The sequence below is a fragment of the Cydia amplana genome, chromosome 22 (assembly GCF_948474715.1).
Source record: "Cydia amplana chromosome 22, ilCydAmpl1.1, whole genome shotgun sequence".
Taxonomy (NCBI): Eukaryota; Metazoa; Arthropoda; class Insecta; order Lepidoptera; family Tortricidae; genus Cydia; species Cydia amplana.
Genome location: NC_086090.1, coordinates 11,363,376 through 11,377,763, shown reverse-complemented (window position 1 = coordinate 11,377,763; position 14,388 = coordinate 11,363,376). Strand labels below are relative to the sequence as shown.

At 41.3% G+C, this 14,388-nt stretch overlaps 2 protein-coding genes across 3 annotated transcripts in view; both read right to left on the bottom strand.

Moving 5' to 3' along the window:
• Positions 1 to 560, bottom strand: part of LOC134658339 (trehalase-like) — a 221,931-nt gene extending 221,371 nt beyond the window's left edge. For both annotated transcript variants that reach the window (XM_063513962.1, XM_063513964.1), the window contains exon 1: positions 327 to 560. The gene's annotated coding sequence lies outside the window, so the exon portion shown is untranslated. The remainder of the gene's footprint in view (positions 1 to 326) is intronic.
• Positions 561 to 1,798: 1,238 nt separating this feature from the next.
• Positions 1,799 to 12,615, bottom strand: LOC134658336 (vitellogenin-like). Its single transcript, XM_063513958.1, has 7 exons — positions 12,475 to 12,615; positions 8,729 to 10,967; positions 8,249 to 8,459; positions 4,357 to 5,347; positions 3,359 to 4,240; positions 3,043 to 3,238; positions 1,799 to 2,621 (listed from the first exon to the last, which is right to left on the bottom strand). The coding sequence occupies exons 1-7, from the start codon at positions 12,503 to 12,505 to the stop codon at positions 1,808 to 1,810; spliced, it is 5,364 nt and encodes a 1,787-aa protein (XP_063370028.1). The 5' UTR covers positions 12,506 to 12,615; the 3' UTR covers positions 1,799 to 1,807.
• Between the last annotated feature and the right edge of the window lie 1,773 nt (positions 12,616 to 14,388).

Here is a 14,388-nt window from a genome sequence, read left to right as displayed (position 1 = left end):
AGTTACTCACCTACTTATCATACTTTACGGAACTGTAGCTGGTGAGACATTAGTTAAAAACACTCAGTTAATTAATATTAAGTATAACAGTTTACATCAAATATTGTAAAACAGGAGCTGTGTTAGATAAAAAATGTACAGCAATCATTATAATAATAATATTATAAACTTCAGTGCGCTGACATTTTAATTGAAACAAAAGAACAAAAGGGGATTAAAATCTCACAATAATCACTTTATAATATCTGCCGTACAAACATCAACGAGGTTTTTGAACCACAAAATAACGCATTTGAACTAAAAAATATATGGCATAATTTACTTACATGGTCAAAATCTCGAATTCTAAATTCAAAATTGATCTCGTGCGTTTTTGTTTTCACAGCACTGATTCACTGATCCAATGGACGACAGAAATGTTTTTTTTTCGATACACTGTATAGTCACGTTTCAACACAGAACGTTTCAGTAAAACTGTAATGATTTTCTTTCAGCAAAATTATTTAGATTCCGAATGCGTTCCTTCACAAGCTCAATCTGTCGAACAGCTGACGACTGCTGTTGCGTTGCTATGCGGCTTATTTAGTGGTCATTTTATTGCCGCATTTAATTTGACAGTCTTTGGGTTGCCAGGTTAAGAATTTAAATCCCGATAAACAAAACAATAGGGTTGTTGTCACTTATTGAATTTTATAACTATAGCTGGTCAACCAAATCTTGTCAGTAAAAAAGGCGCGAAATTCAAATTTTCTATAGGACGATATCCCTTCGCGCCTACATTTTTCAAATTTGCCGCCTTTTTCTACTGTCAAGATCTGGTTGATCAAGTATAAATCTAGTTATGGATAGAAAATGAGCAATTTATCACAAATCATTGAAAACTTAAAAAATATATGGGAATATAAAAAAAAATAATAGGTAAGTCGATAGTTTTAGTTAATTTTAATTTTGTAAGTATTATTTCTGTTTTTATACATATGTTTATGTTTGCAAATACTTAATAAAAAAATACAAGACCTTAAAGTTAAAAAAAAAAATACTATGAGATTGCACTAAAAACTTTCTTTCAAATAAATAAATTAATTAATTTCATTTATTTGCGACCAACTTGGATCAATTCAATGTGTTAGTGACAGTATCTATCTTAAGGCTAATGTTAGTATAATATAAAAAATGATCTACTACTAAATAAAAAAAAACAAAAATGGTTGAAATTGGTTCACATGATTAAGAAGTGATTAAGAATTATCCCTGAAAACCAACATACATACAGGTCTCGCAAATTAGTTAGCCAATAGATGGCGCTGTACATAATTACGATTAGTATACGTCTGGTTAAGTCTTTCGTGATGGTGATTCTATTCACATGAGAAAATTGAAAGTTTGTACGGAACCCTCGGTGGGCAAGTTAAACGAACTCGCACTATGATATACCAACTTACAATGTTTATGTAAAGTACGAATTAAGTAGACTATTTTTTCTTGCATGTTCGATCATAGAACTAAATAAAAGCTTAAGTAATAATAAAAACAACACATTTTTTTGTCATTTTTTATTTGCTTCACTATCTAACAATATATATTATATCTATTATTTATACATATTTATAAATAATAATACTAAAATCACTTTAAATACATAAACGATACATAACTACATACATAATTACAATACATTTCGAAATACATAAACATAAATATGTTGCCGCAAAAAATGTACAAGATAAAATAAATAAAGATAACTAAGATAAATAATCAATCATAGTCCGTTTTCACGCCTATTCTAAAAGTCTCTACACCATTATTTTTAAGCCTGGCAAGAACTGGGAACCCTGTACTGGGCAGCTTGTTCCTGGCCGCTGACTTGAGGGTTTTCTCCTCTCTGGATCTGGTTTCTGTAGTTCTGGAACTGCGAGTCGACTGCTGGCCGGCAGACGACCTGAACCGGTCGGACCTGGTAGTTCAGACCTCTGCAATGCTTCTCACAGGCGGGCACTTGGACTGTTGAAATGCAAATTTCCTTGTCGGTCTGATAGTACTGCACTTGCTTTTCCATGTGGCAAGGACCTTGTTGCTTTTGGAAGCTGCGAGTTCTGTACACGATGTTGCTACGATCCTCATCTGAGGACTCCATTTCTTGTCTCCATTGGTCGTCTGACCGGAGAATAGATGTGTAGTGATAGTGGGGCTTGTAGGCCTGTTCGCGAACTTGTTTTGACAGTTGCTGGGTGTGAGAATCAGCGTTCTCAGTGTTCAGTGCGTAGGCAGCAGCGTAGAGCTCAGGTTTGTCGACGATACCGTACTGGGTAAGGTAATCGTCGCGGGGCTCGCCGCTCATGTATCCGCACACTCCCCTGATGTTGTTACGATTGTTGCTCGCCCAGATCACTAGTCGTTGGCCGTCGTAGATGCCGCGGAGACGGTCATTTCCAATCACGAACATCCACGCACCGTCGGTATTGTAGTAATACAGAAGAGGGGCGTCTTTGGCTTCGTCCCAGTACATGGTGAAGTCACCTTCGGAGACTTTCTTGCCATTGGTGGTGACTTTCAATCCTTCCTTCAAGTTGAGACTAGCTGCAGGCTGGACTTCCATTTCCAAGTGATTGCCGGTGTCTGATCTGTGGAAGTAAAAATACATTCAATGTTGGTGTTTCGTTTAAATTTAACCACATAATAAGACCTTGAAACCATGAAACGATAAACATATTCTATCTATCGTAGATGGCTTTACTGATGGCTCTTAAATAGCCATCTTCTAGGAGTTCTAAGTAAAACAACCATTTGCTTTCAAACCAATTGAGTCATTGAGTTGATTGAGTGCACATCAACACCATTATCATTATCATTAAGAGCAGCAATTTTAAATTACATACGGCTGGCATTGTAAGCATCCATAATTCTAAGCCCCAAATTCTACTTATGGACATATCATCATCATCATATCAGCCTTTTATTACCCACTGCTGAGCATGTATATCTATGGTGTACTCGAGAAGATAACTAATATATATATAGACGAGTATGTTAATTCCAACTTACTTGAACGAGACATAGATCTCCTGCTTCTTCTCCTCAGGCCTCCTGGCCAGGATGACGAGCTGCTCGTTGCTCACTCCTTGCTGTCCAGCGTACTTGGCGTTGTCCTGCACCACCACGTGCCAGGAACTGGTCAAGGTGTAGTCGAAGCTGCGGTTGCTGAACGTCCTGATCTTTGAGCCGTCAACGCTGCAGTAGGCTGTAAGTATAATTGACATAAGTAAGTACTAAGTTAATAATATGTTTAATGAAAAGGACGTTGCTTAACTGTTGACGTTGTATGTTGTAGCAATTGTTGTTTGCTTTTTTTGGTACTTACGCAGGTATTGTTGCCTGGTGAAGCGATTAAGGACGCGCTCGTAAACATTCACCGGCGCGTAGAACGACAAAGCAGCAGCGCTGGTCTTGGGGATTGGTAAGTTGTTCATCTTAAGATGGCCGTATCGTGAGATCATGTTCAAGTTCAGGTAGTTATCAATGTAGGACGCCTCCGCATCGAAATCGAGTTTACCCTCCGCTGATTTCTTCATTATGTTGATATCAGAATACCAGTAACCGTAGGTGGTCAATGCCTTGTAAGCGTGGTAGGTCATGTTAATGAAAGAAGGGCTTAAATCTTTGTAGGACACCGAAGCCTGAACGTAAGTAGGAGCGTACGCCATTTCGATCATCATTCTGCTGGCCTCCTGGTAATGGTTGTTGCGGGAGATTTCTTGGACGCTCTGCTTGGCCCAGGGGCTCTGTTGGATTTCCTCAGTGGCTTTCTTGGTGCGCTCAGCTGATCCCTTGATCTGGATATTTCCGTTCTTCTGGCCGAGGTTCAAGTCCGCTTCAAAGCTGGCCTTCAGTTCCTTCTGCAGGGCTTCAACAAAGTTCAGAGTGGACGCGGCAGGCTTGTTCAGTTTGCCGACAGAGTTGACCTGGTTAGTTCCGTATTTAGCTGAGTTTCTGGCTGCGAAGAAAGCGTATCTGATCTTGGGATCAACTTTGCTGTCGCCGACGGCGGCGGTGAGCATGTATTCAGCTTTCTGGGGTCCCTCGAAGGTGGCGCTGAGGTCGATGATATGAGCTCTGGCGTCCTTGATGCCAGCTACAGCACGCTTCACGATCTCTTGACGGCGGGTCGCGCTGATAGGGGTAACGTCTTGGATTTCGGACGCTACTACAGGAGCTTCGGGCTCTTGCTGATTGTAGAGAGTGTCTGTGGATGAAAAATACAATTATTAATTATAAGAAAATAATACTGGCACAATCATAATAACACAGTTAACCCAATTTTAGTGAATTATCTCTTCTAATAAAGAAATCAAACCTTACCGTAAGCAACGGTGATAGCAATAGCTTTGTTTTGGGACTGCTTTCCAAGATATCTGAAGTTTAAGTGCGTCATGGCAACATCTCTCTGGTTCAGAGCGAAGATGATATTCGACAGCAGATCCTGACCCTGCATCGTGGTTCCGTAGTTCCTGTAGTCGTTAGAATACGAGTATCCTTGCAGCTGGAACTGGGTGCCAGTGCCCTGTCCGAACTTGTAGTCAACAGACACCACTTTGTTTCTACGCGTGATTACTTTTGTGGTCGGGTCGAGAGATACTGGAGTCAGAGAGTCCTTCTTCTGATTGGCCGTGTAAGGCCACACGCTGAAGTAAGCCATCGTTGTCTCCTGCTCAGGGCGGAGGGGTTCAAGACGGATTTTGACCTCCCCAGCTTTAGCTTGGATTTGGACCTTTGTGGCAACGTTAACCTGGTGTTTGGTCACAATGCCAGCGCTGACGAACTGGCTGTCCAGGGTATTCAAGAAACCAACGCTACCCTCAATGTTTCTGGCGTATGTGAACTGTATCTCATTATCTTGCTTCATGGAATATTCACGGTTCCGGATAGACGGAATGTTGATTTGACCCTTAGATTTAGCCTGGATGTGGACAACGGTAGGCTCTTTGTATTTGTAGATGAAAGGCATGCCAGAGGCGAGAGGGAACATGATGGAGATCTGAGCCTGGTTGAAGACCTTGGTGTAGTGGATGTCGTAACCCTTGTTGAGATTAGACAAGTACTCTCCGAAGAGGGCTGGAATGCGGTTCATATCTTCCTGAGTCAGGCTGAAATATCTCTGCTGGTTCATGAAGTCGATGAAGAACGACGCCAGGAGGGGTTTCTGGGAGTCGTGCTTGATGTTCAGCATTTCAGCGATCTTTTCAGCGGAGTATTTGTGGTCGGCGGATTGGGGAGCGGTCTGTCGCTCTGTGGTCATCTTTTGCATAAGCAGATCGATGAATTGACGGTAGTTTGAGAACGATGCGGCAATCTGAAATTAAAAATAATGTAGAATTTTAGTGTGTAACGTCAATTTTTACGTAGTATTCAACGGCAGTTAATAAAATAGTAGAAGAAGAAAACGTTTGAAAAATGTGGTTAATGATTTAATTAAATCCCTCTACTTTCGAGGGATTTGTGACACTCAGTCCGCAACTGGCAACACAACTTGTATTGTCAAAATCAAAATACGCAGTCAAATCAAAAATCTAAGTCGGAGCTATACTTGGTCAACCAGATCTTGACAGTAAAAAGAAAAGTAGTAGAAAAAGGCGGCAAATTTGTAAAATGTAGGCGCGAAGGGATGTCGTCCCATAGAAAATTTGAATTTCGCGTTTTTTTTTACTGACAAGATTTGATTGACCAGCTATATGAGATTATATGTATTTTAGAGTACGTATGACTTTACCGCACTAGTGCGATAAATAGCATATTGCTTAACTATGTCAAAAATTTAAAGGGCGATGTACGGTAGGTACCCAATTTGCAACTCGTGTTTTAATTTTTTTTTCGCACTTGTATCGAAATATTATTATTATTATTATTTATTTGTTGCATACAATTAACACTTACAGTTTAACCTTACGTGCTAATTGGAATTACATTTCTTAATAGCTAACAACATGCAGTTTTCGAATAAATAAAGTGAAATGATTATTATTAGTATATTCGATTTCAATCTATAACACATGTAATTGATTCAATGTCGCTAAAGGATAATTAAATCGTGGGATTGCAATAATTAATTAAATGTCATGAATATAAATAAATCGAGGAATTAAAATAATTATATAAAGTCATAAAAAAAGGTCATAAAATACAATTTCGGATGAAGTCAAGCAGATAAGAGTAGGTACAATATAGGCAATTTATTAAAATTAAGTCAGTCGTACATAAGCAATGTCAAATATTTCAAGCGAATAATTAATGTAGTACGTAAGTTATATTAGGCAATGGAGCTAGTGGTAACGATTGATTCAATGTAGCGATTTGATGCAGCTAGGAATTTAGACTCCGTCGTGAAAAAAATATCTAGTTCATTGTCGCTGTCCAAGATGTTGTTAAGCAACGTTAAAGCCTGGTGGAGAGGGGACGTAGCAAGCAGGCGCGTCCGGCCTGGAGGTACTGCAAAGAGGCCACGGCTACGGGGCCGTAGCTGTTTCGCGGTGAGACGGGGGACCCGCAGGCTTATTTGTAGTAATAACGGTGGGTTTGTTACTTGTCCCCGAATTAATTGAAAAAAATATTTTATTGAGTACATATTTCTACGTGACTCTAAGGATGTATAATCTACCATGCCTAAAACGAATAGGGTGGGATAAAGAAGGGGATAAAAGCCATATAACTTCTTATAGAGGAACCTTATGAATGATTTTTGGACTTTCTCTATTAGAACCGTGTAGTGTTTTTCATGGGGACTCCAAATAACTGCGTTTGTTTCGAGTTTACTTCGAACGAATGCGTTATAGAGTACTGTCATAGCATGCTTATTGTTAAATAGCTTCGCTTGACGCATGACGAATCCAAGGCATCTACGGGCTTCGTTACAGGTTATTGTAATGTGCTTATTAAATGTGAGCTGAGAATCAAACCACGTTCCTAAATCTTTAATTTCTTTGACGCGTTTCAAAGGCTTGCCCTCTATGACGTAAGGATGGGTTATAGGGAGTCGAGCTCGCGTATATGTGATAACCGAGCATTTGTCATTGTTAAGGAATAAGCCATTGTCGCGCGCCCAGGCGCAAACTCTGTCTATGTCAAGTTGCAGTAAGTAAAAGTCTTGTTTGCTGTTAATTGGCATAGCCAATTTTAGGTCATCCGCGAATAAGAGGCACGATGAATGATTTAATGCTGCCGGTAGGTCGTTCAGGAGAATTAAAAACAGAAGGGGCCCGAGACTACTTCCCTGCCCGATTCCCGATGTTACCAAAAACGGAGTAGATCGCGCGCCTTCATATTGAACATATTGTTGTCGTTCCGAGAGGTAACTAGCTACGAACTCAAGTAGATAGGTACCAAAACCTGCAGCAGATAGCTTCTTGAGCAACACATCGTTATCAACTTTATCAAAAGCTTTCTGGAAGTCGAAGTAAGCAATGTCTACTTGCCTGCGTTGGTCAAGGTTATTCGATATGATGGAAACGATATTAAGAAGATTTGATGTGGTTGAGCGCCTCGGTAGAAATCCATGCTGCTCGTCACAGAACCAGCCATTCAGCTGCTTAAACACTTTGGCGTAAATTATGGCTTCGAATACTTTCCCGAAGACCGATAGCACGGCAATCGGCCTATAGTTGCGGACGTCGGATTTGGATCCTGATTTATGTATTGGGAGAACTTTAGTTGTTTTCCAAACCGTAGGGTATGTTCTATTTTTCAATGCTAGGTTAAATATATATTTCAGTGGTTGTATAAATGCTTCACGACAGTCCTTAATAATGAATTGTGGTATTTCATCTGGACCTTGAGTATGCTTGGGTCGCAAGCGGTTTATGGCCGTTCGGATATCCACTTCACTAATAACATCTATCGTGACGTGTCGGGTGCTGGACATTTGTGATTCGGCTGTGGCAGCCTCTGAAGCCGCAAACGCATCGAGTTTGGGGACATTCTGCAAGAATACGCTTTTAAAGAAGTCGGCAAAGGAGTCCGCGACCTCTTGTGCTGACATGTTGCTGAATGTTGCTGGCTGGTTACATTTACGCTGTCGCTTTATGTATGACCAAAACGAGGAAGGATCCTTAATATACCTACCTACTACTACAACTGGGTTGTTATTTGCGAAGAATATACCTAAGTAGTCGTCTATATATTTGAAAAGAAAAGTTTGCAGCAAATGCCTCGTCGATAGAAACCTCCAGAAAACATAATAAGGTCCATAATCGAATCTCACCGTGTTCATCCTAGGGTATCCATAGGACCAGCTCTTCCACGAGTACTTCAAGGTCTTGGGGAACAGTGACTCCTCGCTGCTGACGTACGACATGACGGTCATCATGCCAAACTCGTCCCTGCCGAAATACTCGCGGAACTTCTTGGCCAGGTTAAGGCTGCCGAAGTCGTCCTTGGTGAGAGAAGGTAGGGCGGCTTTGGCGGTTCTGGCGCTGAAACAACATTTTTTTTATGGATCTTCTGGTTGATTAGGTAGGGTAGTCGGTAGTGACACTAGTGACCCTACCCAAGAAGGAGTAGGTCCAGGGTTCGAGTCCTGGTAAGGGCATTTATTTGTGTTGCAAATATTATATGTATATCGGCGTCTAGTATCCACACACAACAGCTTTACTAATCTTACTGTGGGACTAGATTGATTTAAGTAAGATTTTTTCAATATGAGCAGGAAAAGATTTAATTTAACTACAAAAACGTTACTTACAGGGTCTGATAACGCGGGTCCTTAAGTCCAGCAACAGACTGGATGCTTTCCTTAAGCGCAGCGCGGACGAATATGCTCGGGTCCTTCTGGGTCATCTCCGCCATCGCCTGCATCATCGCAACCGTCGGGCGAGTCATGAAGATGTTGTGGATCGCTGACACTCGCACCTCGTACGGCTCGGCCGTGTTTTTCAGGATACTGTACAGAGCAGCACGCACGAAATGATCCCTCTCGTGAGCTAGCACGTCCAGGTTCAACACCATCTGGGCGCGGAGGTAGTTGGACACTGGGACCTTGCCTTCCAAGTACGGAGCAAAGATATCCAAGATGCTACGGTGCCCTAGAGTACCGATAGCCTTGATGAAGACCTGAGCTTTGTGGTTATCGTTGTTTGTGATCGCTTGCTGCAGCTCTTGGCTCAGACGCGGCAGGATCTCCTCGAGAACGAAGTTGTCGTACTTGTTGGCGAGACGACCGTACATGTGAGTGGGATAGTATTTGTGAGCGGTCTCGTTGTTTACTTGGGCGTGGTTGATAAGTCTGGTGGCGGCGATCAGAGCGGTGGTGTTCAAGTACTTCTGCTCCTTAACCTCATCACTCATGGCGAGCTTGAAGAACTGAATCATGACGTCCTTAGTTGGGTAACGCAGAGTAGCGGGAAGGGAAGCGATGACCTGAGCAGCCTCCTCTCCTTGGATCTTCTTATTCATGATCCAGGATTTGATCTGCTGGAAAGCCGGTAAGGTGCCCGCTTGGGTCACAGCATCGCGGTAGATCATCCACATGTCAGACTTCAGGATGTTGTTGGAAGACTTGGCAACTTCAATGCTGCGACTGGTCTGGCTGAGTTGTTCAGAACTCATGGCGGCAATGACGCGCACCAAGATGTTGAATTTGGAGAGGAAGTCGTTCTTGGGCATGTTGTTAGGGTTCTGAAGTAGCTGCGCGATTTCTTGGATGAGCTTCTGGGCGTTCATCGGGTTCTGCTTCTTGTCCACGCGGGGCTGGGGGCTCATGTATAGGGCAGCGTAGGCGGGCTCGTTGATGTTAGGCAAGTCATCGTTGACGTACGCTGACGTCGAGTCAGAGTCCCAGGACTTGTCTTCATCGCTGCGCTTGATGAGCACCTTGTTGACGGTCACGTATTTCTTGAGCCTCAAGGAACGGCGTACTCTATTCAGGTTGTCTTCGCCCTCGTTATCCTCATTCTGTTGGCTTTCATGATTGTGGAGGTGATGGTGCTGGTGCTCGTGAGATTCCGATGACGATTCGGAAGACGATGAGTCCTGGATAGTGACTGGCTTGGAGTTCATTGCGTACAGAAGGTTCTTGATGACCCGCCCTTCAGGTACCTGCCATTCGGCTTCATTGTCCTGGTCGTACTTGACTAAAGTCAGCACCACAGTGCTGCGTACCTCAGCCTTCTGTTTACCGTAAAGATGGGGGTTAACGTGAACTGTGCTGGTGGTCTCAGACTTGTAAATAGGACCCTGGTTGCCGACGAGGATGCGAGAGTACATTTTCTGCTTCATGAACTGCTCGTCTTGAGGGTTTTCCGGGGTACCGGTCCACTGGAGTTCATGGGGTACTCCAAAGTGGTACGCGACTCTGTGGTGACAGCGTCTGTAGTCCCTGCTCTTGGTGACTTCGAAAGGCTCTTCTTTGAGATCGGAAAAGTTGGGGAGCTCTCGGCGCCATTCGGCAGCGACTGGCAGGATGGCGTACAATGTTTCGCAGTCACCGGTGACGTCCGTCTCCATCTTCCTGTACAGACCCTGCTGAGTTTGTTGGTCAAGATGATCATGCGCGGAATGCCGGTTCCTATGAGCAGACAAGTCTAGTTGGAGGGCGCTGATGAGACCTTTGAGCAGATTCTCATTTTGAAGGGAGACAGAGGTTGGGAGTTTAAGTGACTTGACACGGCCACCGTCGAGATAGATCTCGAAGATTTGGTTAAGGTTGTCAACGTCCTGATATTTGAGGTCGGCAGGGAGAGCCCAGGTGTTGGGCAGGTCCTGGTGGATCTGGGCGTGCTGGGGCTGGTCGAGCCGTGCCTGCAGGCGGCCGGGGCCGCGCGCGCGGACGGTGAAGCGGGCGCGGAAGGCGCCGCCGGTGCTGGCGCCCTCCTCGAGCCGCGCGAGGGTGCTGGAGAGGACCTCGTAGCTGTACAGCTTCCCGGTCTGCCAGGGGCCTTCGTTGTTATGATTGGCTAAGCCATCTCGACCTGACGCGACGACCGCTGGAAATGGAAAAATAAAAATGTAAACTCTGCTGCCAAAACTTTATAAAATTATTGTGCAAGTGCCTTTAGTTGTTGACCTTTTATTTTCGGACTAAAATTTTGAATAATTTTGTCGTACCTTTGATTGTAATGCAATTGTTCGATTTGAAATACTCGTAATTGTTTATTAAGTAGTGAAAGTATGTTCAAGCATTTATTTAAACTTTATTTCATAAGTGGGTATAGCTATACCTAATATAAACTTATATCGACCGGGATATGAACCGTGATTACCTTTTGTATTGTTTTCGAGTACAAAAGGTAATCACGCGGTTCATATCCCGGTCGATATAAGTCTAGTGAAACTAACCGTGAATCATTCAAAACTGTTACCTAATATAAAAGTGAAAATGGCGGACTTTAAATCTAAAAGGCAAAGTAATTTGATGCTTTTGAATTGGGAAGCTAGGTATTTATTAGTATTCTCCTTGCGTTGGATACAAAAACTTTGTTAATTTACCTCATGATTTCACTTTTTGAGCCACTCGCTACGCTCGGGGTTTAATTACGAAATCATGCGCTGTCTTGGATATTAATATTAACAAGTTGATTTATATAACAACTTTGCCCCCTTGTTAAACAAATACATAACTAAAATCGAATAGGTAAATATGCTGTAAATATGTACCTATGTATTTCATTAGTAGTTTTCACCACCATTCTCGGTTTTGAACCTGCGAACACGAATACTGGATCTATGTTTGATTAATTAAAATGGTATTACTTAATTCGCATATGCATTTTTAACAGTTTTCGCAACGGCTGCATGACATGAGTAAAATTAGATACAAAATAGTAATAATCTATACCTACACGCAAAAAAATCGCAAAGCGAAATCGGCACAATCTATGCAGGTATATGAATAAATGTATAGTGAAATAAGAGAAATATAATAAAATGTATAAAACTTATAAACCTTCTTAGTGAAGCACTAGTGAAGAGATAAAATTTAAGTACTTACCTAGTTTATTACCTACTACATAATTAATCTTGCTAGACAAACAAAATGACGAAATGGTAAGTACATAAAGTACATACATTTTTATTACCTTTTTCCCAGAAATTATCCCAGAAATATAATCTTCATTTGACAATAACTTTCGCACACAGCTTTCGCAATTTTCTCAAATTTTATACTTAAAATACTTCTCATAATATCAAGAATTAAACTTACAAAACCCAGATTTCTAGCCAACCGGATTTAAGTTCTAATTCTAAAGATTGTAGATACAATAGAAGTAAGTAAAAACGAACAAGTAAATTAGTGACGGTTTCAGATAAAAGGCAATTGCACTATGTATTTGCTTGAACTACGCAATCCTAAAAAGGCACAGTTCTAGTTAATCAACACTTTAAACTCTCGCGTTTTGTGCAGATATTTAATTACACAAACGGATCTACCGCGATATCAAGTCTAGTTAATCAAGATAATACAAAAAATACAATATTCGGATTGTCACTTACCGACTAGGGCCGCCAAAACCAAAAGTTTCATGATGGAACCACTTCGGATATATCCTTAGATGTGCCAACGCCGTCGAGAAGATGACTTCTGGTCTCCCTGACACACACCCTGGCTTATATACGGACCTACACGTGTGCCAGTCCAGGATTACTGACCTGATTATTGCGGATAGGTCGCAGATAAGTTCAGTTGCAGATGTCTAAGATATCGGACATACATTGTTAATACTATTGATTTGCCTAGTGCATCGGTTTACCGCATGCATGCCTATTTGGAATATTTGGATCGAATTTTTAACCCCCGACGCAAAAAGAGGGGTGTTAGGGTCATTACGCTAGTTTCCGTCCATGCTCTAGTTTTCGTCCACTTGACAGATTAGCAAATATAATACTCTCTCCCGGCCGATTTCGACCACGGCGACTGTTTCAACTCCGCTGCTGAAGACGTTCGTGTGCCGTCCATGCTATAGTTTTCGTGACAGATTAGCAAATAATAACACAGTATCACCGATAAGCCAAGGTTTGCAAAACAATAATATACGAGTAAACATTTTAAGTGGGTCTAAAGGTAAATTGTCAACAATACGCCAAGGTTTGGCCTACTTATTATTTATTGTTGTTATAATTATATTATCTGACGACCGGTCTGGCCTAGTGGGTACCTAGTGACCCTGCCTGCGAAGCCGATGGTCCTGGGTTCGAATCCCGGTAAGGGCATTTATTTGTGCGATGAACACTAATATTTTTTTCGGAGTCATGGGTGTCTTCTATGTATGTATACAGTGTGTGGCTTGTAACACGGGCGAATAATTAAAACGTAGATTCTACTCCTCAAACAATAAAACTTTTGTTCAACAACTTTTTGAAATTATGTAGTCTTAAGATTGTCCCTTTTTCAAACAAACTAAATAATATTTTCAATGTACTTTAAATTCCGTCTAATCTATATTAGTATGTATATCGATAGTACCCATAGTACAAGCTTTGCTTAGTTTGGGGCTAGGCTGATCTGTGTAAGGTGTCCTCCAATATTTATTTATTATTTATTTATATTATTTATTTACCTATAAACAAACATATTTACTTACACCCCACTACAAAACCTAGCAACTAAGACGCAATAGATAGCAACATTCTAGTGCTGCCAAAGGTCGGCATGCTTCAGCTATCGTTCCTTCAGGGTCTTCGTTCGACCCTCAACTTCACTGAAGTGGCTCATGCGTAATGGATTCGTCATTTATTTATGTTGCATCTTTTGCGCCACGCGTAACAAAAGTAAGTAACCTACCTAATTTTAGAAAATAAGAAAACCGAAGCAGAATGTCGATTTTGGGAAAGCCATCTCGTATCTCCTATAGACTATTAGGAGTATTAGGTACGTAAAATGGGTCTCTATAGTTTCCCAAAAAGTTTTAATTTATATACATTTCATCGGCCTCCGTAGCCTAGTCGGTAGTGACCATGCCTACGAAGCTGGAGGTCCCGGGTTCGAATCCCGGTAAGGGCATTTATTTGTGTGTTCATCACAAATATTTGTTCCTTAGTTATGGATGTTTTCTATGTATTTAAGTACTTATATGTATCTATATATTATATATGTCGTCGTCTAGTACCCACAACACAAGCCTTATGAGCTTACCGTGGGACTAGGTCGATTTGTGTAAGATTGTCCCATAATATTTATTTATTATTTGTTATTATTTATTTATTTCTAATGTATAGTACAGTAGAAAGCTAGTAGGTTATAATAATAGGTTGAAAAAAAAATGCGAATTAAACTTTAATATTTATTTTAAACAATTATTAAGTATCTCTACTGAGCGTGGCAGCAGCTGCCGCTAAAGTATTTCATCATTTAAAATTACTTAAAAATAACAAATACTTGGAGATCTTACAATGGAAAAATACTTAAAA

Bases quoted from the DNA above. Each gene is read 5' to 3' on its own strand.
- LOC134658336 (XM_063513958.1), bottom strand. From the start codon at position 12,505: ATGAAACTTTTGGTTTTGGCGGCCCTAGTCG. The intron at 8,460-8,728 runs GTAAGTAACGTT...ATGTTGTTTCAG, and splicing joins GACCCGCGTTATCAGACCCT to CGCCAGAACCGCCAAAGCCG. The intron at 5,348-8,248 runs GTGAGATTCGAT...TTTTAATTTCAG, and splicing joins GATACCCTAGGATGAACACG to ATTGCCGCATCGTTCTCAAA.